This window comes from Erpetoichthys calabaricus, chromosome 2 (genome assembly GCF_900747795.2).
Source record: "Erpetoichthys calabaricus chromosome 2, fErpCal1.3, whole genome shotgun sequence".
In the NCBI taxonomy this organism is placed as follows: Eukaryota; Metazoa; Chordata; class Cladistia; order Polypteriformes; family Polypteridae; genus Erpetoichthys; species Erpetoichthys calabaricus.
In genome coordinates this window covers 286,455,560-286,482,606 of record NC_041395.2, presented here as the reverse complement: position 1 = coordinate 286,482,606, position 27,047 = coordinate 286,455,560, and the positions used below count along the sequence as shown (strand labels likewise).

Genomic DNA, 27,047 nt, shown 5'->3' with positions numbered 1-27,047 from the left:
CACAAGTCTTCCCACTGTATCTTTAATTTTGACCAATTCAAGATTATTTTAAGTGTCCAATAGGGGAATACATTTGGCTAACAGTTTACTTGAAGGGTATCTACATGGAGATACATAACACATGAATAGGTTATTGAATAGTGTTTATTATTTAAGAAGCAATATTTGATTATTTTATAATAAAATTATTTGCAAGATGATATAGATGTTTTATAAAGAAGATGCCATTGCATTGTATTAAAACAAGGAGCATCCCATAATATGTGTGGACTCATGTGGCAATAAGTAAATTAAATTACAGTATGGTGAATTTTGTATGAGTATAGTGAAAAACTTTTTTTTATTTTAAAAATGAGCAATGATATTTAGTTCCAGTTTTTGCAAGTACTGATGTTAACTGTTCATTATTAATCAAGTGTTTCTTCTTAAATGTCATTCCATGCATATGTTATGAAGTCACTATGTAGTCACCCTTCAAATAAAGTGTTACTAAAGTTTGTCACATTAATTTATGTTCTCTATGCATGGTTAAGTACTCCCTAAAAATTGTTTCACCTGGTATGTACATTAAAATATTTAGTGGCCTTTTTTTGGTTAGATAAGATGTCATTGTTTTTTTGTTTTTTTTAATTGTGCTGCACTACAGGCCACACTGAATCTCCTCAATCCTGTAGCCTTGCTGCTGGGTCCTGTCCTGCCATGTGCTCCTGCAGCAATAACATTGTAGATTGTAGAGGAAAAGGACTGACTGCCATTCCTGCAAATCTACCTGACAGCATGGCAGAAATGTAAGTAGATTCATTTAGGGTTTTTTTGTTTGTTTCATTTTTAGCTGCGTTCACATAATAATGCAAAAACCACCTGCAGCTGTTGCCAGGTCTGTGTGTCTGTCTGTCTGTCTGAACCAACTCAGCTCCCATAGGACTGATTTTGCCAAAGTTTGGCATGCTTATTCTTCAAGGAAGTTTGTCAGAAAAGTTTAATTTGTATTGAGATATCTTGAATAGAGAGTGCTGTGTAAATTTTTGAAAATCAAAATCTCCCATTGAAAAGGATTGGCAAATTTTCAAACTCATCTATCTAAAATAGACAAACAATTTGTACATCTTCAATTATGGATAAGTTTACTTTTTCAAATTTACCTTAAGAGACGTTACTTCAACTTGTATACAGTGTAACAGAGTTGAGGCAGATAAAACAAAGATTTGGAGATCCTTCCTGTATATTGTCTTGTAGTACTGAGTGATCACAAACGACCGATATTGGTCTTTATTGTAAAACAGCAAAAGACAAATGAAAGTGAATGAAGTTGGTTTTTATATTAAGGTGGCAGGAAGCAGGGTGAGGTCATCAGGATAGGACTGAAGTGAGGTTATCAGGACGGAATGGAAGTGAGGTCATCTGAATGGGATGGGAGTGAGGAAACTTTGGTTATTCTTCTGCAGGTCTGTAGGGAGAAAGAGAGAAGGCATTAATACTCATCACTAAGCCCTTTTTTAATGTTTTATCGCTAAGGAATTGGACCCTTAGGCTATCCCCTAAGTGCACGTGTATGACAACAGTGTATGAAATAGTTTCCTCTTTTACTCGTCCGACAGTTAAAAGAACCTCATGGCTGAATTATTTACACATTATAATGATTTAGTATTTCTCTGAACCTATAGGTTTTAGGAAGTGCTCCAGATGTGCTCTCCACCATGGTGGGAAGCAACCAATTATTTACCTTGAGACTTCAACAGAGATTTTTACTGTCCTTTGGGTACTTCTTTCAAAAATATTGTGTTTAAGAAATTTGAATTATGATTAGTAACAGGCCCTCCAAAACCAAAAACTAACAATAAGACATCAATCAATATTTTACATCACTTGAACTGAAGTCTGCTGTCTATGAAAGCTACTGAGTCACCAGAAGCCTGTTCTTTTAAAAGTTTTTAACTACGTGACATTGCAAAATGCAGTTAAAAAGTGTGTTTTTAATGTAGTTTACTGATACATGCAATTGCATTCTGTTATCACTGTTAATATGACTCTGTTACACAAATATTCAATAAACCATTATGTAATAACTAAAAAATGCAAAATGTTACAACTTTGAAATCAGATACTTACAGTAAATCCTCAAACAAATTTGAATGTTAAACCATGCATACATTTTCCAACTTTTAAGCACTACATTCTGCTGTTTTCTATAAAAAGTATATATATATGTCAACTGAATTTTATGCAGGTTGCAAATATAAAATAATAAGATTACATGTAATCTGGCATGTAGAATCTTAACAAACCAGTATTTTTCAAACTAATACCTCAAGTTAATTTAACTACAACAAACTAACAAATACTTCACTGCAGGCAAAATAAAAAAAAATCCCTTGCTCAGCACACAACTTGGATAGGTTGAACTTGGATAGGTGTCAGCTTAATCTTTTAAGAATTACCCAGTGTAGAGGATGTGGACCCACCTGTCCTTGCTGCCCCATTGACTTTCGTAAGAAGACACTGGAGATATCATATATTAGCCGTATCGCTGGCATTTGAGTCCTATTATTCTTTGTCTTGAAAAAATACCTCCCGCTAGACAATGTTTTTAGTGAAAATGTCAAGCCTTGCCCTCAATTATTGAGGTGTTTCACTTTCACGTTACTGAGCTGTGGCGATTGCTTTGTTTCAATGTTGTGTCCCTTCATCTGTGTCATTAGCACTGTGTCATTGGTTTGTGGTGCCGTTTGCTGCACACAGGTCTTTGGTAGCAAGAGTCCAAAAAATGTAAAAGTGCATGCATGAGCCATCTAGTGGACTGCTCCATACACACACACAGGTCTTTCATTTATATATATCTAATTATATACTTGGATAGAGCTTAGTGATATTGATGGTTGTGCCTGTGCATATATATTCTATTTAATAATTATATGCTAATCTATGATGTTTGTATTTATTTTATTTGCAAAAATCAATACATTTAACCTATTTTTGTTCAAAGACATCTGCATTCCTTTTGCCAATCACTGTAGGCCTTTTCTTAGAAAAATGCCTTTGAAATTGCAGCTAGGGATAGAGCATGTGACTGTAATAGGGCAGAAAGATATTTTTCACTTAGCAGATTGTAAATATCATTAATGGCTGTCTTTTCATTGCTGTTAGTGATGCTGAGTAAAATAAAAAGCATTGATTATTCACAGTCCACCTACTTTGCTTGATTGTTTCTATTTCTCAATGGATTGACAGTCTTTTGTTAATTTCTTTGCTTGTGAAGTCAATTCTTTTTTGTGATTATTTCCTAACCTCAATCGATTTCAATCTGCACTTTTTAAATGTGTAGATTTATCACCTTGTCTTCATCCTGAGTCAAGGTTTTTGAAATATTGATTACTGTTGCAGACCTAATTTGTCAGTGCAAAGTCAGAATGTCTGGCTGCATAGCCAAGAATATTTTATTACAAGAACACTTTCTTCAGGGTCATGTGTGACATTAAGTTTGTCTCGATTTATCACTGCTTTTCTAGATTAATTATTGTTACCGAATTTAAATTTTATGTTTAAAAGCAATATTCTGTATCAATGATTGTTTCTTTTCTTACAGTTTGTTACATTTATAAAATATATTTGGTCCTGGACCATCACTGATGTATCATCATTTTCCATTGAAACAAACCTATCATCAAAACATATCATCAAAACATATCTGTTAATGCATAGTGTTTAGAAAAAGCTCCTTAAAATGAATTATTTTGTACGATATACACTATAAGAGGTTGCCTGATTGTCAAACTACTGGGGGAAAAAAGCCTACCAAATGTTAGGGCAAGGAGCCAGTAGGGCTGATTTTGGAGCACAAACTGGAGAATTAAGAATTCTTGATAATGACTGGCGTAGATAGACTAGGGTTCCCCAGAAAGTGAATTATCTTGTATCCCTGAATGGAAATCTCTGGGGATACTTAAATGAGGAAGAGGTAAGAAGGATTGAGGAAGATCTAAGTATTTTTATTTCTTAAGAAAACATCTTAGGATTTCCATAGGTAATAGGACACCTTGCTGCTCATAATACAGAGGTAGCTGGCCTAAAACCTCTTAAGAGTTTCTGTGCCATTAAATAAGAAAATCTGAACAGATCAGAGGAAGACAGAGAATTCAGATGGTGAAAAGGAGTAGTTTTAGGTAGACAAATCATCCAGTTATATAAGGATAAAATATTATGCTGTTAATGTCCAGTGGTGCAACAGTCTTTTGTTTATATTATTGAATATTTTTGGTTTTGTGCTGCTTTTGCTTATCTTGCTATTGTTATTTAGTGTAATCAAACCTTTATTTTGATAAAGTTGAAATTCTGTTTCATATTTTTATCCACATTGTAGTGACCAGCCAAACTCCTTGAAACATACTAATGTTTCAGTATGATTCAGTATTCAGTATTTCAGAATTTTCATTAAAAGTAGAATATAAAATCTAATTTTAAAATCTGCTTTTTCTAATACAGGATCAAATGGTACAATGTGCTAGAGCCAGTTCTCACAGCATAAAGTGCTAGGCAAGAACCAACATGCAGTTAAATGCAGGGTACATTGACACGTAAGAAGACACTTGCTCACTCACACTGAGCCTGTATAGACTGATTGATTAACCATCTTTTATGATATGGAAGGAAAGTTGAGTATCTCAACAACAGCAACACAAACAAAGAGGTAATTTGTAAATTGTGCACAGTCAGTGTCCCAGCCAGTAATTGAATCCAAGTCCCTGGAACTGTGAGACATAATTATTTTTAGTATAATGTATATTTGCATGTTGGCATAAAGTATATCTTAATTTTAAGGGTAATTTTTTATATGTTACAAGGACTGCTTTGAGAGTTCTCTTCTAGCAGCTCTGGGCACAAAGCCGATGCAAATGTATTACAGAGCACTCAAAAATAAATCCATAGGCACTCTGAAGCAATTTTTAACATGTCTATGGAATGCACAAAGAAACCTGTATCTCAGAAGCAACCTGACATGAACAGGTCAGGTCAGGTCAGGTTGGGGAGCATGCACTGGTACAGCATGTTGTCAGAATCCTGGTTGGCAACCCCCAAGGCAGACATGCAGTCCAGTCCCACCCTCCGGAAATGTCCATCTATCTGCCTCAGCCAGGTGTTATGTGGGTGTCCCCTTGGCTTGGTCCAACCGCTTTGGTCCTCAACAATAAGGACTCAGCAAGCTGGATCACCCTTGGGGAATTGCGCCACATGGCCGTAGTACTGTAAATGACGCTCTCTCACAATGTAGGTAATGTGCCTCAATCAGGATTCCGTGAGCAACTGCTCGTTTGACATAAACTCAAACCAGCGGTACCCAAGGATTCTCAGAAGAGACACATTACCAGGCTGTGAGACTGCATAGCTCCAAGTCTCACAGCCAAATAGCAAAACAGGAAGAACCAGGACTGTAAAGACTTGGACCTTCGTCCTTTTGCACAGATATCGGGAGCACCAGATGCTTCTTTCCAGCGACCTCATGTCCCCCCATGTTCTCCCGATCCATCTACTGACTTCAAAGGAAGAGCCACCAGAGACATGAATGTCGTTGCCAAAGTAAGTAAACGTCTCGACGAGGTTGACACTCTCAGCAGACAGACACACTGCTGATGGCTGTGCCCAAGATGTTGTTAAAGACCTATATCAACCCTGCACAACTCAAAAATGATGCGGGGTCACAACAAAAGTCGGAAAATGTAGCGCATGCCACAGGTCACGTTAAATTCACAAAAAAAAAATGAAGGTGGCAAACCTCAATATTTTCAAGAGAGTACCAATTAAAAATATGTTAAGAAAGTATTAGATAATTAAATTTAATAATTTGAACTTACCAAAAGGATGACAAACTGCCACATTTGTACTTGTTCAATGGACCCTTAATGTGAGACGTTGCATCTCATGTCACCAACTAGTTTTTCAAATTACTGGAATCATATTTGATGTTGAAGTTTTTAATATGTTTTGTAAGTGTTCATCAGTTAAACACGAATGAGATTTGATTTTGTTAAGGTTCACAGCAGAAAATGTATGTTCACATATGTACGTGCTGCAAACACACTGAATACTTGTATTGCTGCGTTCCTTAAATTTTGAAATTTCTTTTTGTCCAAGCTTCTGTAAAAGTCAAGAAGATCACCTTCTCTATTCTTGGTTTTATAAATTGCTGAACATTGAAGTTTGATGATCTCCAGCTGTAAGTCCACAGGAACTTCATCTGGGTTCACAGAAAAAGGGTCCTCAATCACTCTGAATTTGATTTCCTCTTCTCTTGACAACGCAAATCTTTTGTCGAATTCTTGAATTAATTTATCGACGTCGTGAGAATGTTTCTTTCCTAGCATGGCATGTTTGTTACAAGGAATGGTCTTGCATGTTGGGAAATGGCTCATGTATCCTTTCGACAATTGGTTTTTAAACAGTGTAAGTTTCATTTTGAAAGCTCTTACTGATGCCAAAAGTTGGAAAATAAGCTGTGACTTTTCCTGCAGTTTTGAATTGTCCATTCAAATGAGTGGTGATATCAATCAGAAAACATAGGTTGTTGTTCCAATTTTCTGTTTTCAATTCAGGAAAATCCTTTGGATCATTTTTCAAAAACTCAATGATTTCCTCTTTGAGTGCAATGAAATGTTGCAATACTTTCCCACAGCTTACCCAATGAACCTCTGTATGATACAATAAATGCCCAAAATTAGCGCCAGCTTCTTCTAGAAATACACAAAATGTTCGATGTTTAAGCCCTCTTGCCCGGATGTAATTTACGACAGAAACTACGACAGACATGACATGGTCGTAACTTAGGACTTTGCTGCACAGCACTTGTTGTTGAACGATGCAGTGATTTTTGGTTAATTTTTTCACAGTAAATTCTTCCAGCAGTGTTACTGCACCAGTCCTCTTGCCACACAGTGATGGTGCACCATCAGTGCAAATAACCACAGTATTTTCAAAAGTCATACTGAATTTCTTAGTGATACATTGCTTCACTTCATTTGAAATGTCTTCACCGGTGGTTCAGCCTGTCATGGAACACAAAGCTGCCAATTCTTCTGTAATTTCAAAGTTGTCATCAACACCACAGATAAAAACTAAAAGTTGTGCAGTATCATTTATGTCAGTGCTGTCATTCATGGCTATGGTCATGAAGGTTGCTAGAGATATCATTCACTTTTCATTGCACAGTCATCTGGGACAAGCTCACGTTTTCAAAAGTATGTTTCTTTTCTGAACATAGTTCAGATGCAGCAATCATCATGCACTTTTTTATGAAGTCGTCTTTCGTGAAAGGTTTTCTAGCAGCAGCAATTTCTTTTGAAATTAAAAAGCTTACCTTTGTAGCCACTTCACTTTCTGTCTTTGCCTTTTTGAAAAATTGCTGTTGTCCATACAGAGCTTTCAGCAAGTTTGATGCTTTAATTTTCTTCTCATTTTCATTCAGCTTTGCCAACTCGACATGTTTGGATTCAAAATGATGTCGGACATTGTATTCCTTTGGAACTGCGATTGATTTGTGGCAAACCAAGCAAAGTATTTTATCATTGTAGAAACTGAACAGATACTTGTTTGTCCACTCAGGATTAAATACTCTCCATTCTGACATTTGCGCTTGCAGTTATCACCACCCATTATTTCTGGTCACTGTGAATTGAATGTTAATTAAGACTCGCGATTTACCGCACACGCATGCACTCATAAAAAAAAAAAAACTCACGCGGCTTCAGCTCTAAAAACGTAAAATCAGGGTTAAAGATACAAGCATAGTTGAAATAAGATTATTAACGTGACAATAATCACACTGGGTACTGAGATTGAACTGACTGTGCATTTAACCTTTGGGAGCTAGCACACAGACTCTGACCCCGCAATTTTATATTATATACAAACAGTAGTTTCTTGGAATGACTTGTAGATGCGTTTTGTATGATTAGATATAAGTTTAGTCACATTTAAGTATGAATTCACAATTCTTAGAAACCCTGGCGCAGGCTGCAGTGAGAGAGAGCTGTATCGGGCCGCATGTGGCCCGCTGGCCGTATGTTGTGCAGGGTTGGCCTAGATCTTGGTTTTTATCCAGGACACTCATAAGCCCAGACACTCAGACTCCTCACTCAGTCTCTTGGGAACCCTGATCAGAACCTCCATTCACTTTGCAAAGATCACAGCATTGTCAGCGAAGTCATGATGAGTGAATCTTTCTTCACCAACAGATTCCCCACAGCCTCTGGGCCCCACGACCCTGCCCAACACCCAGTCCATGCAAGCATTGAAGAGTATAGGAGCAAAAACACACCCCTGACAAACCCCAGTATCAACTGGGAAAAAAGCAGAGGTTCTGCCTTAACTCTAATATGCATTCACAGCGCCAGTGTGCAGAATGGCCATAATATCCAGTAACTTTGGGGGGGACACCACAATGTCAGGATGTCCCAAAGCGCAGCTCGATCAACTAAGTTGAATGCTTTATGAAAATTGACAAAGGCTGCAAAGAAAGTCTGCTGATATTTGCGTTAGTGTTTAATGAGAACTCTCAGTTAGTTTTCCAATCACTTGGGATGATGCCCATCTCCCAGATGAAGGCAAAGATTGCTTGCAATGCCAGGAGAACAGCCTTACCACCAGCCTGCAGACATTCACCCAGGGTACCATAGATCCCTGCAGCCTTCCCTACCCTCAGCTGGAGGATCAGCTTCAAGAACCGTGGACCCAGAGATCTCCAACATCCTAACCTGAGAATCAAGTTTAAACAGCTGCTCAAAGTAGCCAGCCCAGCGGGGCACAACTTCAGGGTCACCCATAAGGACCATTCCAACACCTGTGACTCTCCAAGAATCAGATTTGGATGTGTGTAATGTTTTGATTCCTCTATAAGCAGGACTTGGGTCACTAGACCCTATATAGTGTGTCACCTTCTCACAGATTCCTCTAACAAACACCTCCTTATCTGCCCTCAGAGCCCTGGCAGTCATTCTTCTCAGTTCCCGGTTCAGACTGGAGTTGCTATCAAGCCGTGCACTGCGACTCTTCTTGATGATATCCAGGGTACCCTGCGAGATGAAACACCTCCTTCTCAGAACACCATCACAACTCTCAGCAACCTCCAGGGTCTTGTCACTGAAAGTCACATGAACACCATAGGAAAATGCAAAACTCACTCTGAATACATAAGGAAATTAACACCTTTGGCCTACTTTTTAAAAAATCTTTTGTAGTCAATTGGATTACCATTAGCATTACTCACAAAGGGGAACATATAAAAGATAAACAGGCAAATCTGGGCATGTGACTTATACTGCATGACTTTAAACTTGTGAATGTAGATGGATGTACAGTTTTGGATGCAGATATGTAAGTTTTTGGCCAAAAAATTTAAAGGAACTGGGAATGTGCCAGTAAGTCAGTAGAGAAGATGTAGTTTTAGGTCCAATAGTGAGCCTGGCCCAGGTTGACAAGAAGGTGGAGCCTTTTCTTTTTTATGTTGCTTAATAAAATACAAGTAAAAAATAAAATAAATGCAAATGGAGGTTCATATAATGTAGATGTATAAATATAGTATTGTTTGTGATGATGGAAAACTTGTTGATTCTAAAACAGAATCTAAATACAGGTCTGTTTCAAATTAGGGATAAGAAAAATTTGGTATGAATATACAGCAGCAAGAATAAAAGTATAACAAATGGAGTGCCTTCAGTAAAGAGTACAGCATAAAAAATAAACTGAATTGAATTACTGACCCAATCCTATTGCAGAAGTAAATGCTAGATGCCAGTCTCACAGTAATATATAAATAATATGTTACAAAGAAATCTTTAATACTTTAATAACAGAACTGGGGATTAGAGCCAAAAAATAAATTTCACAAGAAAGACATTGATGTCTCTGGAGACTCAACACTGTCCTCATCATTTCCTCAAAAGACAAGGTGTACAAATAAAACAGCTAATCGGATGTTGGCTTATATAGCTGTGTGAATCACAAGTCATTAAGTATTAAGTATTTTTTTACTTAACCCTTTGCATTCGTTAGGCCAGAAAACTGGCCTTAGTAAAAAGTGCGCTATAGGTCGTCAGGCCACCGCTGGTGGCCCTGCAAGTTTCTGACCGATTTGCACAGTCGCCTGGTCGAGAAAAGTGGCCTGTGTTATTCCTACGTGCTTGAAAAAAATAACTGCTGTAATTATTGGCGTTTTTTCAATAATTAATTACGACTAATGTAGCGTGACGTTGAAAATTAAATACGACTGCAAAGGGTTAAGTTGCATAATGTGCTTCTTTAGACATGTTTGTAATACTGGGTGTGGATTTGGTCTCCAAATTACAAGAAGGACAAAATAATACTCTTGAATTGTCCATAACTGACGTCATGAACTTGTCTGGATCTGTTCCAGCATTACAGTTTAAGATCTACGAGAAAAGATTGAAATATTAAAATCTTTTCAGGCTAAGTAAATAGAAATTGATACTGCAATTTAAAGTGTATTTAAAAGAAAGCACATATTTGGTACATTTGGAAACTGAATCTTTTGATTTGAGAAACAGTAAACTACATTCCTAAATTGTCTTTTTATTTAAAATAAATATGTAATGGTAAATCTGTGCTGTGTAATGTATTTTAAAGAATTTACATTGTAGTCTATTGTAAAATTCAGTGTCACTAATTGAATATTGTCAGCCATGATATACTTTATTATGGGGGAAAATGTAATTGTTTAAACTCAAACGCGCCTAGGCAAATAGGCTAAATCAAAATCAGCAATAGAACTTTTTTTTTTTAATTAAGGCAAAAGTTTTATTTTTCATAACATTTGTTTTTCATAATTCATCTCATACTTGCTGAATGTGCTATGGTTTTCCCTGCTGTGCCAAAGGTGTGTGGCAGTCAAGACTAGTGCAGCATTTATGTACCTTTAGCACAGGCCAGCAAAATGCTGTTTATTTTTAGGTCAGTTCACAGCTTTTAAAATTCCTCCCTTAATTAGGCTTAGGGGGGATTGAGAGTGGGTCTCAGAGGCAGCTGACTATATGACTGTTTTCTGGAAAAACACAAGCCAGCCAATTAATGAGAGTCCAAAGCACAACTAACTAGTCTTAGCCACTACTGGGATTTTCAAAACTTGAAAAAATAAAATCTTTATTGCTTTCATGAATCATTCCAACACATCTGAATTTGATTACCTTAAGATTTTAAAAATGTCTGTAATAAACTAATCTCCATTGACCTAACAGATGCATATGCCTTTAATAAGAAATGAATTGTCCACCCAGAGGTTCTTGTTTGCCAGATATGTCTGTCTTCCTGTTTGCACATGGATGGTCTACAGTAAAATCAGACATTTTTTACTAATAATTTAATTTTTAATTTTCATTGTGTTTCTCCAAAAACTGTTTCACAAGATTTTATTCAAGTCATTATGTCTTTTCTGAAAGTAAACTTTACTAATCACATAATATGTAGTTCATGTAAGAATAAACAGAGGATATAAATCACAAATGTTATAGTACACACTAAACAAATATATAAAACATGGAAGAAACTAAATATATTCTTCAATGTAGGTTTGTATAAACCAATTTAACTAAAACAGAAAGTGTCAAAGTTTAGATTCACTGTTGGGGTAGTTTTTTGGCCAAACTTAATACTGAAAACATTTTATGCATGAGTGCTACTAAAATTAAGGTGCCTGTCTACTCATTTATAAAAGTTTAAACTACCATGATCCAACTCCAGGTCATGGGAGGCCAGGACATATCCTGGCAGCACTAAGTTCAAGAAAGGAAACAGCCATGAAGAGGGCAAAGGTCCATCACAGGGAATAATTTACGGTCACCAGAACCAGAACATCTATAGAGATGTGAGAGGAATACTGGAATACCCAAGGAAAATCCTCACGTACTGTACATGTGGAGAACATGCAGGATCTAGATGGGTAGCTGTCTGGCACAAAAAAACCCAGGAAGCTGGATTCATAAAGTAGTAGTGCTGACCACTACAAAACCATGCCGCCCATCAATCAAGTCAAGTTCTGTAACATCTCTCAGTCTTTAAAATGCAACAACTTGCGTTGCTGAATGCAATACAAATTCAGATCCCCTGCAAATAAATATATGATTTTTCATTAAATTAAATGAATCCTGCTAATGACCAAAGTACTATAGTTCAATATACTACAGCATTTATTTATAAACCTTACATAACACTTAATCCAGCAGAAGACATACTGTACAGTAGCAGCTAACAGTAAGCACTATAGCAGACCATAAAAGGAACCAGAGAACAGTAAGTTATGGCCTGAACCTTGTAGTCTTACAAGCTATTCGTCCTCAACAAAGGCCCCAAGTGTTATTCCTACTAAGCAGATGAAGGAACAGGGTTAAATGTTTAGATGATTAAATGTTTTTGTTTGATTTAAGGTATAGAAGGGTGTGAGAGACTTGAGTGTTGCATGAGAAGGGTGCCCACACAGGAAGAGACAGTTTTTGCACGAATACCCTGTGTATCATTGCTCCACCTCTGGACAAAAAAGCATAAAAATTACAATGCAAATAATTGTATTTTATTTATTTGTCTCACTCTCTCTCTACAGACGTTTAGAACAGAATGGTATAAAATCAGTTCCTCCTGGAGCATTTTCACCTTATAAGAAACTGCGCAGAATGTAAGTACAGAGTTCTCATACAATGGGAATTTTTCTCATAGCCTTAAGTCAACAAAACCTGCAACTACAGTGCATCCATTTAAAGCTCAAACCATCTTCAAACTATTTCCAGGTACAGCACTGCTGGTTCTGATGAAAGCATAAATTTGTTAATTTACCCTTAGTGTTTAACTCTTACAATGTCTTTGGGTCAAATTTGACTCAGTTTTGTGTTTGAAATTAGTAAAAGCAATCTAAATTGTATGTTTTTAGAAACTTTTTTTTTGTTGTTCTTTATCTCGCCTTATACAATTTCTCGTATTAGGAATTTGTTAGTTTTCGCATACCCCTTGGGGTCAGAGCGCAGGGTCAGCCATTGTACAGCACCCCTGGAGCAATTGAAGGTTAAGGGCCTTGCTCAAGGGCCTAGCAGAGTAGGATCTCTTTTGGCAGTGACAGGGATTCGAACTGGCAACCTTCGGGATACCAGCACAGATCCTTAGCCTCAGAGCCAACTTTATGACTTTTCCTAATTTTTCCCCAAATTAATGAACAGTAAAAAAAATTAATATCCCACAATTTATACAGTTCTAAAAACTATTTACTTTGCCATGTCTTTCTGGTTAGTTTTGACAACCATTGACTTCACTGCATTTTATTCTCCATTTGTGAAAGTTTGTTTGTTCCCCATCTATAAAAACATCTATCTTTTTAGCTCAGAAATGTCAACATTTTTAGTAAAGACCCATTACTTTACAAAAAGCAAAAAAAGCTTCCAAATATCACATTCTCGTACAGCTGCTACATATTTTGAGCACAGCCAAGTCCTTCCAGTCAATTTTGGCCCATCATATACTTTAGTTGCGTTTACTTTGAGTTTAGGGTTCCTTGTTTTTTCCCAACCCATGAAAACAACTTAATGTCACTTGTTCTGAAGTGATCTGAAAAAGTATTTGCCCCCTTACTAATATCATGTTTTTGCATATTTTACTAAATGAATGGCCTCAAACCTTTCACAAATTTTTTAACCATTAATTTCTTTATTTAGGGAACAAAGCTATCCCAAACCCCTATCACCAATGTGAAAAAGTAATTGATTCAGTAGTTTTGATTCTTGTTTGTAACACCTTTAGTTGTGATTATTGCTGCTAAACTTTTCTTATAATTTGATATCTGTCCTTCACATTGCTGTTGAGGATTTTTAGCCCACTTTTCTTTGCAGAACTGGTTTAATTCAGGCACATTGGTAGGTTTGTGAACATAAAGACCTTATTTCAAGACCTGCAACAGCACCTCTACTGGATTCAAGTCATGACTTTAACTAGGCCACTCCAAAACTTCTTCTAATCAACTGAGTTGTATTCTTGCATTTGTGTTTTGGGTCATTGTGCTGCTGCATGGCAAGTAGACTTTTCACCATTGTTTCAGATGTTCTCCATTTAGAGATAATGGCCTTCACTGTGGTACAGTTGAGTCCTAGAGCTTTAGAAATGGCTTTGCAATCTTTCCTGACTGGTGTATTTCTATAACATTTGTCCTCATCTCTTCTGGAAATGTCTTTGATTGAAGCATAGAGTTCTAATAGAAACCTTATGGTGACTATTTCACCCATTTTTGGAATCAATATATGGTGAGCTTTAGAATGAATAGGACTAGCTGCAGTCAGGTTTGGCAATGTTCAGTCAAATATGGTAATGGGGATTAAGTAATAATATAGGCACGTGTAGTGTTGTTTTATGCTGTTTTGTGGCTGCTGATCATGAATAGGACATTTTTAATATTTGATTCTTTACCGGTGGTCCTAACCATCAAAGAGTTACTTCCAAAAGGTGAAAAATGACACATTTTAATCATAACCTTGGGGAGTATTGTTTTAGACAATTTCAAAGTCAGATATTACGAATATGGTATTATTTTTGATCATTTACTAGAGATCTAGCCCTCTGTGTACCTCTAGGAGATGGTGACAAATTCCTATTAGAATCAAGAGTATTTAGACTTTAAACATTTACATAAAAGCACACATTCTAGTACTTCAAATATACGATGTAACTTTTCTTGTTTATTTTGCACTTCTACATCATGAAGTAAATCATTACACTTCTAATCTTCTTTTCTTCTTCTTTCGGCTGCTCCTGTTAGGGGTTGCCACAGAAATCATTACATTTCTAATGAACATTAGGGGGCTTATGCTAATTCAGCCTTTGCTTTTGGTTTATCCTTTTTATGACACAATATTTTTACAAAATGTTCTTCACTAGACTGAGTTACTTTGAAGTGTACTTTAATATACTATGCCCTATTCAACACTATGTTTAAATATACTGAATAAAATAGTGATTCTCAGAAAAACAGTTTAGAAATGTGAACAAAAATGAATCTCACTTGTACTTACTATACAGTTTATGAATGATTTTTTAAGGTAAATATAATGGTGCAGAGTTGACTCCGCACTACTGGTTTCTTCCGGGAGCCTCTTGAACCTGCCACCATTGATTACATTACCAAGATGAGCCAGGCAAATGAGGACACATGCATCCAGACAAGGGATAGGTGCAAAAGTGGCAAAGTGCTTTTGTTAAAAACAAAGTCAAAACAAATGAAAGTGTCCAAATAAATAGTGCAGTGCAGTCAAAATTCAATAAATAAATAAATAAATAATCCAATAAAATCTCAGGTGTTCGGTAGATGTTAAAATCCAATAAATAAATATCCATAAAACCCAGGTTAAAACAAGTCTTCTTCTTCTAAATCCCCAAGCCCAACCTTCAGCTCCCTCCAGTGCCAGCTACATGCTCCTTCCCTAGGGCTCCATTCCTGTCTGTCTGCTTCCTCCTGTTTTACCACAGCTCTCCTTTGCTCCTACACTTCCCTCCATCCTTTAATCTTTACACCTCTTTTTTCATTTCTTTTTTTTTGTTCCTTTTTCATTCCCCTTCTCTTCACACAGGGTTCTTTTATCTATCCCAGGGATGGACAGTTTAAGTCCTGGAAGGCCACAGTGGCTGCAGGTTTTTATTCCAAACCAATTGCTTAATTAGAAACCAATCCTTGACAGTCTCAGACCTTATTTAATTTTATGGCTTGCTGGTTTGAAATATTAGGTTCTTGTATCTTATATTTTTTCTTTTCTAAGGATATCACCCAAAAGATATGAAGCCTAAAGCGGATAATTTTCAGTCTGTCACATTCTTCTCTTTATGTGCTTTATTAAACCAGCTAGTGCATGATGAATCCACAAATATGTAAATGGAAACAAGTTAGATGGACAAATACTGGCTCCTTTGTCATTTGCATCTTATTGCTGATAAGCAGCCATTGAAACAGTGAATGTAGCTGTTTACGACTGAAATAAGCAATTAAGGGTGGGGAAGCTTAACAAGCAAGACCACTGAAATGAAGCATCAAAATGTCACTTGAGTTATAAATGCTTCATCAGTAATAATTGACTTCTCATTAAGAAAATGGGTTGGAACAAAAACCCTGTATCCACTGTGGCCTTTCAGGACCGACACTGCCTACCCCGATCTATCCTCGCTAATTGGGTGCAGGAGTTACAAGCCGCTCCACCCTAGGTACAATTGAGGCTCACGACGGATCCACCTGCCTCTGTACGTGTATGCAGCACAATCGGTTAAGCACCCCAATTAATCACTGAGTAAAACACACTCATACACACCTGATTCCGAGCCTGCAAGCTACCTAGGATCTTATTATTTATTTAAAAAGGTCCACCTTATGCTGAGCCATGGACCTGCTATACCAGGGGTGGGCAGATTCAGTCCTGGAGGGCCGCAGTGGCTGCAGGTTTTTGCTCCAACCCAATTGCTTAAAAAGAAGCTCTTATTGCTCAAGTAACACTTCTGCTTCACTTTAGTTGTCTCACTCGTTAAAATTTTGAACCCTTATTGCTTATTTTAGTCTTAAACAGCTGTATTCTCGGTTTTTAATTGCTCCTAATTAGCAATAAAATGCAAATGACAAAAGAGACCAGCATTTCTCCATTTAGCTTGTTACCATTTACACCTGTGTGTATTTCTCATGCACTATTTGGTTTAATTAAATACTTGGAAAGTGAAGAGAAAAAAGTGAAGCACTGTGAATAACTCAAATCTTTTGGATGATATCCTTAGAAAGGAAAAAAAATGTAGGATATGAGAATGACTTGACATGGCAGAGTTAAAGCACTAGCAAGCCATGAAATTAAATAATTGACAAGGATTGTTTTTTAATTAAGCAACTGGGTTGGAACAAAAACCTGCAACCACTGCGGCCCTCCAGGACTGAATCTGCCCACCCCTGTGCTATACCACAGCAGAGTTTAGCCTTCTGTTGATTTACCTCAGTCTAGAAATCAAGTTACATGATTTTAAAGTAATTTTTGTACAGGAAAGTACATAATATTCATTAGAAATTAAGGCAATGAAAGGTGAATTTTAAAAATTGCATATTTCATTAAATCTCTATGTAAAATGAATTTAACACATCACCTACAAAGCACAAACTCAAACAAGATATATTTCTGCACATTTGAGTACATTAAATTGCACAGAATGAAAACAGTATAAAACAAGGAATGTCATATGTGTAAAAGGCAAATCAACATAGTGACACCTCCTTAGGCAGAAATCACAGATTCCAAATATTTATTGTAACCATCTAATAGTTTTGCTGTTTCCTAATTTAGAATTTTGTCACATTCTTCTTGTGTAGCATCTTCAGAATTACTTGGTTGGCTGATTCAAAATTTTAAATTGGTATGCAATATCAGAGGTAATTAATGTATGTGAAAGGTTGTGGTTTGTGTTAAATTTAACCAATCAGCTCCAATGCTTAGCATATTATCTATTTATTTATTTACTTTATTATATTTCTACAGAGACCTAAGTAACAACCAAATCTCTGAGATTGCCCCCGATGCTTTTCAAGGTCTGCGCTCTCTGAACTCACTGTGGGTAACTGTACTGATTAAATTTGTATTTTGACATTCTGCATTGTAAACATATCATAGTTCTCATTTAATTCTAACTTCTCTTTGTAATTTACAGTGTTTTATATGGAAATAAAATCACTGATCTGCCAAAAGGAGTATTTGATGGATTATATGCCCTACAGCTATTGTAAGTTTATCAACACTAACATATATTTTGATTTCAATTTAGAAGCAGTAAAGTAACTTCGAACATTTTTTCCAATTAATGCCTACCTAATTTGATTTAAAAAAAAAAAAAAAAAGAGGTAGCAAAAAGACCCATCCATATTTTTTTTTTTTGGGGCACAAAGCAAAGAATGTAAAGAAGTACTGCAGGATTTTATTTCTATTGCGGACCAAGCCTGTATATGTTCATCTATTTGTGTCCATGTCCAGGTTTTTATAGTTTGTATATTTGCTGCCCAGTAATAAAACTGAAAGTTAGGTAGAGCCATACCACCTTCTGCCTTTGGCCTTTGTAGGATCGCTCTTTGGATACGTGAATGTTTTGAATTCCAAATAAATGTGGTTTTGTTGAATCTAATTTTTTAAAAAATGATTTATTGATGTATATTGGAATGTTTTGAAATAAGAAGAGAAGCTTTGAGAGGATATTCATCTTAACAGTGTTAATTCTTCCAGCTAAAGTGAGATGAAGGGGTGACCATCTATGCAAGTCTTGCTTAATTTTTTTCCATACAGATGGCAAAATTTTGTTGATAGAGAGCTTTATGTTTACTTGTGTCTGGTACCACGTTCTAGTTTAAAGTAGTCTGAATTAATGTTGTTAATACAAACTGAAGCTTCTGGATTGGTATACAGTAGTTTGATCTATGCACAAATGTCTGGACCCAAATTTCACCAATGTAGTGAAAAGGTAGTTCCTTTCAATCATATCAAATACTTTTCTGCATCCAAGGATAATAATAACTCTGGGATGTTTGACTTTGCAAGTGAATATATTACATTAAACAGGCGTTGAAGATTGGACGCTAAGTGTTGGCCTTTAATAAATCCAGTTTGATCTTGTGATATTACAGAAGGCAGCACTTTCTCCATCCTTCTAGCTAGGACTTTGGAGGGTATCTTAACATTATTATTCAGAAGTGAAATTGGTCTATATGATGCACATTGTAATATGTTCTTATTTTGTTTAGGAAAGACGGTGATTAATACTTGGCGAAAAGTTTGAGGTAGAATTTTATTGTCTCTAGCTTCTGTGAATGTTGCTAATAAAAGGGGAGATAGCTGAGTGGAGAACTTCTTATAAAATTCAGCAGGGTAGCCATCAGGGCCTGCTGCTTTCCCACTCTGAAGTGAGTTTATAGCATCTAGTAGTTCTGATAGTACCAACGGTTTTTCCAATTCCTCTGCACTAAGAGTATCTATTTGTGGTATCTGTAATGCATCCAGAAATGAATTAGATTGTGTCTTGTCTTCTTTAAACTCGGCAGAGTATAAGGATTTATAGTAGTCTCCAAATGTGTGCATTATATTTTTATGGTCAATGATTTTATCTCCATTTGTGTTGGTGATTGCTGGGGTTGCATTGCGAACTTCTTGCTTGTGGATTTGTTGAACTAAGAGCTTATTAGCTTTCTCTCCATGTTTATAGTAATGATGTCTTGATTTTTTTTTTTAATTTTATTGATTTTATTGTAATTATTCCATACAAATAGATCAATTTTTACAAAAAATAGGATTGAAAACAAATCATATGATGTCTTGATTTAAAAATGAGTTGTTCAGTTTCTTTAGTTGTCAAGAGGTTGAGTTCTGAATGCAAAGCCTGCCTTTTCCTATGAAGAGCCTCACTTGGACACCTGGCATGTTCTTGATCTATTCTAGTAATTTCGCTGGTTAGCTTTGATACCTTCTTGGTTTCCAATTTTTTTCTGTGGAAAAGATATGAGATAATCTGTCCTCTTAAGAAGGTCTTCAGGGTTTCCCAGAGTATTCCTGCAGAGACCTCTGAAGATGTATTTGTCTCTACAAAAAAGCTGATTTGTTTTGATATAATTTCTGTACAGTTCTCATCTGCTAATAAAAGTGGGTTTAGACGCCATCTGCGAGACGAGTATGTGGGGCATAATGAATTTAGCTCCAAGATCAGAGGGGAATGGTCGGAAATAACAATAGCGTCATACTTGCAGGATTTAATCCTAGGCAAGAAATGGTTATCTACAAAGAAATAATCAATTCTTGAGTAGCAATGATGCACTGGTGAGTAGAAGGAATATGTTCTTGAGTTTGTGTTTAGAAATCTTCAGGGGTCTGATAAGTTGTGGTCAATTACAAACTGTGTAATTGTCTTTGCAGTGTTAGATGTCATCACCCCTGTTGCAGGAGACCTATCTAGGTCTGGATTTAAAACACAATTAAAGTCCCCAGCCATTATAATTTTATGAGTGTTCACATTGGGAATGGATGCAAATACATTTTGGATGAAGTCCCTATCATCCACATTGGGTGCATAAACATTTATCAAAATCACTTTACAATTAAATAAATTACCCATGATAATCATGTATCTCTCTTCAGGATCAGATACAATATCTGATACTACAAATGAGACTGTTCTATGGATAAGAATTCCCACACCTCTAGTTTTTTTTTTTTTTTGTAAAGCTGGAATGGAACATTTGGCCAGTCCAGTCTTTTTGCAGCCGGAACTGATCCTTGCTTAATAAGTGGGTCTCCTGTAAAAATACTATTTTAGCATTTAGACCTGTTAGGTGAGAGAATAATTTCTTTCTTTTTAATTCGTGATTCAGGCCTTTAACATTCCAGCTCACAAAGTTAACTGTCCCATCTTGGAGACATTGATTCTGAATTTTTGATGTCATTTTGTAGTCTTAATCGAAAGTGAGACAGCTTTGACCTTAATTTCCAGTTTTCCCAGGGGTTATTGCCATGCAATCTATTGTTACGTTGGTGGTAATCTATAATAATAAAAGGCAAAGCCCTCACTGACTGACTCACTCACTCACTGACTGACTCACTCATCACTAATTCTCCAACTTCCCGTGTAGGTGGAAGGCTGAAATTTGGCAGGCTCATTCCTTACAGCTTACTTACAAAAGTTAGGCAGGTTTCATTTCGAAATTCAAAGCGTAATGGTCATAACTGGAACATATTTTTTGTCCATACACTGTAATATAGGAGGCGAAGTCACGTATCGCGTCATCACGCCTCCTACGTAATCACGTGAACTAAAAACAAGGAAGACATTTACAACACGAGTCACACGCGGGAACGAAGGTAAATGACGTTAATTTTTGACTGTCTTTTAATACTGTGTAAGCATACATATTAACACATGTGCAATTAAACGTGTGCATTTACGGGGTGATTTCTCAGGCTTAAAAGCTCACCTTTTATCAAACGCGGGAAGAAAGGTAACTGACGTTGTTCACTGTCTTTTAATACTGTGTAACCATACATATTAACACATGTCCAATTAAACGTGTGCATTTACGGGGTGATTTCTCAGGCTTAAAAGCTCGCCTTTTACTAAAAAGGTAAATGCAAAACTATTTTCAATCAGCTTATTGAAACGCTCCCGTTAAGGATTGCAATAACATATTCGCAAGATAAAAGAACGAAGTAGGGGGAAATGGAGGAACAGCCGCAAACAGCGAAGAGCAAAAAATTAATTAAACAATTGAGAACGGAGCGAGTTAAGCATACAAGCATGTTCATAAGGGAAACAAAGCACGGTGTAAAACGTAAGTTTAAATTAAGTTTATACAAACGCTCCCGCTGCGGATTGCAATAACATATTCGCGAGATAAAAGTTTAATGAGAAGACACGAGGTATAAACGAACCACACGCCGTGGCACAACGTTAGGGGCAACAGTTTCAACCATTCTATGATCTGCTTCTCGCAACTGAAAGACGGCACATGGCGGATGTTAGCCGACTTGCTGACCGCAACGTTAGGGGCTTCAACTATGGCGCTGACGCCACATCTCAGTGCCAACACTTTGCAGACTGTACTTAAAAGACACGCCCTCCTCACTGGACAGTTAAAAACACCAATCAAACTAACGATTACATCAAGTATTACCCAATCAAAAGTAGGAAAGGAGGCATCTTCATAAAATGCGTGTGGGATGATTTGCATGAGACGCTGCTTTAAAAAAAAAATGATAAAAAAAATACGGGATAAATCACGTCCAGTATTGATTCAAAACGGGACGCGCAATTTCATTCTCAAACGCGGCACGATTCCGTATTTTAAAGGACGGGTGGCAACCCTACAGTGCCAGGTAACCACCCATACAATCACACTGTGATTCAGACTAGGAATGCAATGAATGTAATTACCCCGATCTACATACAAGGCGAAAGTCTTGCAACATTCAAAGATGATGGTTACACCATACAACATAAAAGAGCTTATGAAGCCTTGAACCGAAAAAAGCAAGATCTCAGAGATCGTAAAAAAAAAAATAGGAGGTAATGTCGTTTTACTCGCTGTAGATTTTAGTCAAACATTACCAGTTATTCCACGAGGGAGACCAGCAGATGAACTCAACGCGTGTTTAAAATCCATGCTTCTCCCATGCTCGGTTATATGTCGCGTGTTCTCGGGTAGGTGCACCAAAAAATGTATACATTTAAGCATGTAATGGGCAAACAAAAAATGAGGTATACCCGAAGGCACTGCAGTAGTACTTAATGTAACTTTACTTCTTAAATGTTAATGTTTTACTGTTTAATAATTTATACGCTTCTTATATGTTGTTCAAATTCTTTTATCAAAATACCACTGACAGCGCAATGCACGATAACATGGAGTGAATACACCATACGCATCCGCCCACGGCTGCCCTGCTGTGCGCAGATAGGAGTTGATTCTACAATAAAATAAAATAAAGATAAAAAGACTAAAACAATCATCACCCATAAAGCGTGTGTGTGTGTATATATGTGTATATATATATGTTGATATGTGGATGTGTATATGTATATATATATATATATATATATATATATATATATATATATATATATAGATATGTATATATATGTGTATATGTATATGTATATATATGTTTATATGTGTGTGTGTGTATTTTATATATATAAAACACAGCAACACTCATAACAATGACAACACAATTACATTGACAATCATGTTACGTTATTTTTAAAATGTTTCCTTTTTTTTCATAACCTCTTTAACACACTACTTCTCCGCTGCGAAGCGCGGGTATTTTGCTAGTTCTAATTATAAGGATTAAAAGGATAGATTAGAGATAGCTTGCCTCTCTTTCTCTCCCCCTCCAGTCTTCCTCTCCACGTTAGGCTGGACCCCACTTCACAAAGTCCCAGTCCTCTGACATACCTAGAGACAGAGCACGTCTAAAACAAAACAAGCCCCCCAGCAGCGGCGTATGAGGATTAAAATTGAGATATCTATTGCCAATACAGTCCAAATACTATAAGCATAAAATAGAATCTTCAACAGTCTTTAAATATTGAGATAGTAGTCCCAGGGAATGGTGTTAACAAGTGGCCCTGGATAAGCATAGTAAACCCTAATACAATAATAATCCATTAATTTTTTTAATTCCCTATTCCAATATAGAATCATGGGCAGTCAGAATTTAGCAAAGTGGTATTGGATGCAACACAATTCACCAGTTCATGAAAGGGTATACTTGTACTGACACACATACAGGACAATTTAGACTTAACCTAACATCCACATCTTTGCTTTGTGGGAGTATCCACTTGGACAACTAAATGAGGTGCAGTCTCTACATAAACACTGGGGCCTCATGTATAACGCCATGCGTAGAATTCACACTAAAATATGGCGTACGGACAAAAGTTGAAATGTGTGTACACACAAAAAAAATCAGATGCACAAAACCGTGTGTAAGCCAACTTCCACGCACTTCCACTCTATAAATCCTGGTCTGCATGAAATGTAATGTTCGTGCACGCGCCTGCCACCCCTCCCAGACTCCTCCTAGAATTATGCCTCTTTGAATATGCAAATAAATATATATATTCCCTTAAATTCAGTGTTCTGTGAACAGACAATGGCAAAAGCACGGGGGAAAAAAGAAGAATATCAGCGAATGCCAAATGGAGGCAATGAAAAGTGTACTATTTGTTGGTTTAAGCAGTTGTATAAACAACAAAAGGATGTTGATCGAAAGTTCAAGTTCAAAAAGTTGCACAGTGCCTGAAATAGAAAGAAGTGGTCAAATATCAAAGTCCTGTGAAAAGATGAGTCGTAGCCCATCGTCTGAGTGTCATATGGAAGACTATTAGGGTACAGAGAAAAGAAAGAAAAAATAGGAACACAGTGGAAAAAAAAGCTTGAAATGTCAACTTTAATCTTGAAATTTCCACTTTAATCATGTAGTTTATTTTGTCATTAAAGTAGAACGTCATAAACTTAATCTTAAAATCTTTTAATTTACTTGTCTCTCAAATCCCATCGTAGTTAAAGTAGCACGTTAAATGGCTCGTATTCTGTGTGTTCTTCTATGTACTCTATGTGTGTGAATCACTACTTGCTTCTTAAACGGGTTTACTCTTACGCAGACAGGACACAGAATACATTACATTTATGATATTACAGCTCTCTGAACAATTTAAATACTACGATATATACTTGATATCATTTTCATGATGAAATGAATTGAAGCATGTATTAAACATGGGGCCACAATGGCGCAATGGTAGCGACAAGCTGGCACCCCATACAGAGATTGTTCCTCCCTCCTGCAAGATGCTTTCTGCGCTGTGCGCAACCCTCAGTGAAATAATTTATTGCAGCAGTACTGTCTCTTTCAAACGTACTAACCCCCGATTCCTGTCCTTCCTTTTCTTTCTCCAAGTAACCAATCGCCACAGAATCAGCTCTTTAATAAATGTCAAGCCATCTGTAAGCTTAGAATGCTGATTCTTCAAAAATTTTAAGGAACATTGAAATATTTCCGTAGTACATGTTTAATTATTCCATCCATCTATGGTCATGCCAGTCCCAGCAAGCATACAATGCGAGGCAGGAACAATCCCTGAACAAGGTGCCAGTTCATTGCTACAGCTGTCCACCATGTCCAGATGTTTAATAGCAGTATACATTATTTAAATGACATTAAAAATTTATCTGTATAATGTAATATAAATACTTTACTGCATTTCATCTGAAAAATTATATCAAGAGCTCCAAGAAGATAGCGCCTGGAAATCCAAATCGACTTAGAAGCCAGTCGTCATCATCTGTAAATACGCGCTCTTTTCTATTGAATTGAATTGAATTCCTTTATTGTTATTGTATGGTACAATAAGATTCAATATGCAAATCCTCCATAAACTTATTTTCCTATAAAATGGTAATAACAACAAAAACAATAATAATATGATAAAAATGAAAAATATACAATATGAAAGAATAAGTGGCATAGTATTACAACTGTAAGTTTTTATACATTGCGATGTGAACGTGCAAACGGCTGTATGCAACATTTTTGTGCTTACGCACCATTTATACATGAGGCCCCTGGCCTTGTAATTCAAATCCGGAACACTAGATCTGTGAATTAGCAATGCTAATTATTACATTCCAACTATGTAATATTTGCAAATAAATAAATAAGATTGGTATTAAATGTAAAGCATATTGGCACATGGGGTGAAGTGAACAGGTAGAATATACAACTGGCAAAAGTCAACAGTAACAAAATTTTGCTAATAATAAAGGTGAAGTGGAAAAGAGTATTAAGCACCATACAGGCATCTACCATACATTAGTAAAGAAGTATAAAATATAGGGAGCAAACCGAGTATCATTTCCAGATGCCCCTTTTCACCCCACCACCTCCAACTCCTCTGGGGAAAATATTGAGGTGTTCCCAGCTCAGCTAGGAAATACTGTATAATCTATGCAGCATGTCCTAAGTCTCCCCCCATTGGACAGTCTCGAAACATCATGGCAGGAAGGCATTATAATCAGATGCGTGGACAATCTCAACTGACTGCTTTCAATGTGGAGGAGCAGCATTTCTGCTTGGAGCTTCTCCTGAATGTCCTTTGCCCTGCCTCTAAGGCTACATGTTTTAAAATGTTTTGCACATTCCAAAATATATAATATAGATATTCTTACATATTGTTTTTCTTTTTTTATACATAAGTTAAAGAAAAAGTTAAGGAAAGAATCAGTATAAAATATATTTCAATTAGGATGAAGCCAAAAAGTCCTAACAGAGGAATAGCCTAATTTAGGTTTTTGTTTTGTTGATCAGAAACTGTAACCCACCAACTTTGCTAAAAATGAAATTGAAATATGCAATTCCATTTACTAGAAGGATTTTTAAAGAAATATTTGGATCCAGGTAATTTTAATACTTTGGTTGAATGTGGAGCAGTTAAAGACACCAAGTCCTCCATCTAATATCCTATTTTGTAACATCCTTTTTTTACTTCATGAGGCTTGTTCTTTCATAGGAAATTTAAAAAATTATCTAGCCCCATAGTAACATAATTAGGAGCTTCTAATGATGAAAAGAAATATGTTCTTGATAACCCCTCTTCTTTACTAAGTTGGGGTCTGCCTTAAATATATAAATATCTAGTCTGCCAAGCATTGCATTTTTGTTGTATGTTACTGGAGATTGACATGTACTTTAAATTGACCATATTTCTAACATTCTTAGGAATGTTAATGGCATGATAACACTTTCTTTAATTGGTATATCTTCAACATTAAATCTGTATGACATCCCATGGGCAAGCTTAATGGAACTGTTGATATTTTTATATATAGTTTTAATGATCTTAAGAAAGAAATTACCCAAATTTAAAAAATGCAAAATATCTAAATTGAAAGTATGACTAAAGTTATTAAAAGCTTTGTGAAAATCAAGAAATGCCTTGTTTAATACTCGGTGGTAGTTCTTCAACATGATAGTACGCTTAATAAACTGCAAATAAAAATGTAGCAATGTTATCAGTAAATCTTCTTATATAATACGATACTGTGGCTGTCCGTTTGTCTGTCTGGGATTTTAAATCACCTGTAGCTTGCAAACCGTTTCACCTATTGACATGAAATTTTGGTATACATATACTACGTGACCTCTACTGTCCGCTTTCAGACCAAATGCAGTCAATGGTGCTTCCTGTGGATGTGGCTTAAGGAAGTAAGGCAGGACTAATGTGACGTAACTGATTGAAAGTTCTTCAATTACACTGGGCCAGTCTTTTTCAAATTAAAAGCTCAGAACTACTGTCACTAAGGAGATTTTCAGGGAAAAAAACAAAAAGATACCTGAGGTAAGGCTAGGAATAAATATATTCAAAGCACAAATTAAAATGAAGCTGGATGTTTACACTCTAGAATCCCTGAAGCCTATAATATTTGTAATGCTGGGCCACCTTTAATTCCCTTGTGCCTCGTCATC

At 36.3% G+C, this 27,047-nt stretch overlaps 1 protein-coding gene across 2 annotated transcripts in view; it reads left to right on the top strand.

Annotated features, from left to right (window-relative positions):
• Positions 1-27,047, top strand: part of slit1a (slit homolog 1a (Drosophila)) — a 342,025-nt gene that overhangs the window by 219,277 nt on the left and 95,701 nt on the right. For both annotated transcript variants that reach the window (XM_028795698.2, XM_051922445.1), the window contains exons 9-12: positions 647-788; positions 12,596-12,667; positions 17,526-17,597; positions 17,695-17,766. In XM_028795698.2, coding sequence (XP_028651531.1) covers positions 647-788; positions 12,596-12,667; positions 17,526-17,597; positions 17,695-17,766 — 358 coding nt within the window. The remainder of the gene's footprint in view (positions 1-646; positions 789-12,595; positions 12,668-17,525; positions 17,598-17,694; positions 17,767-27,047) is intronic.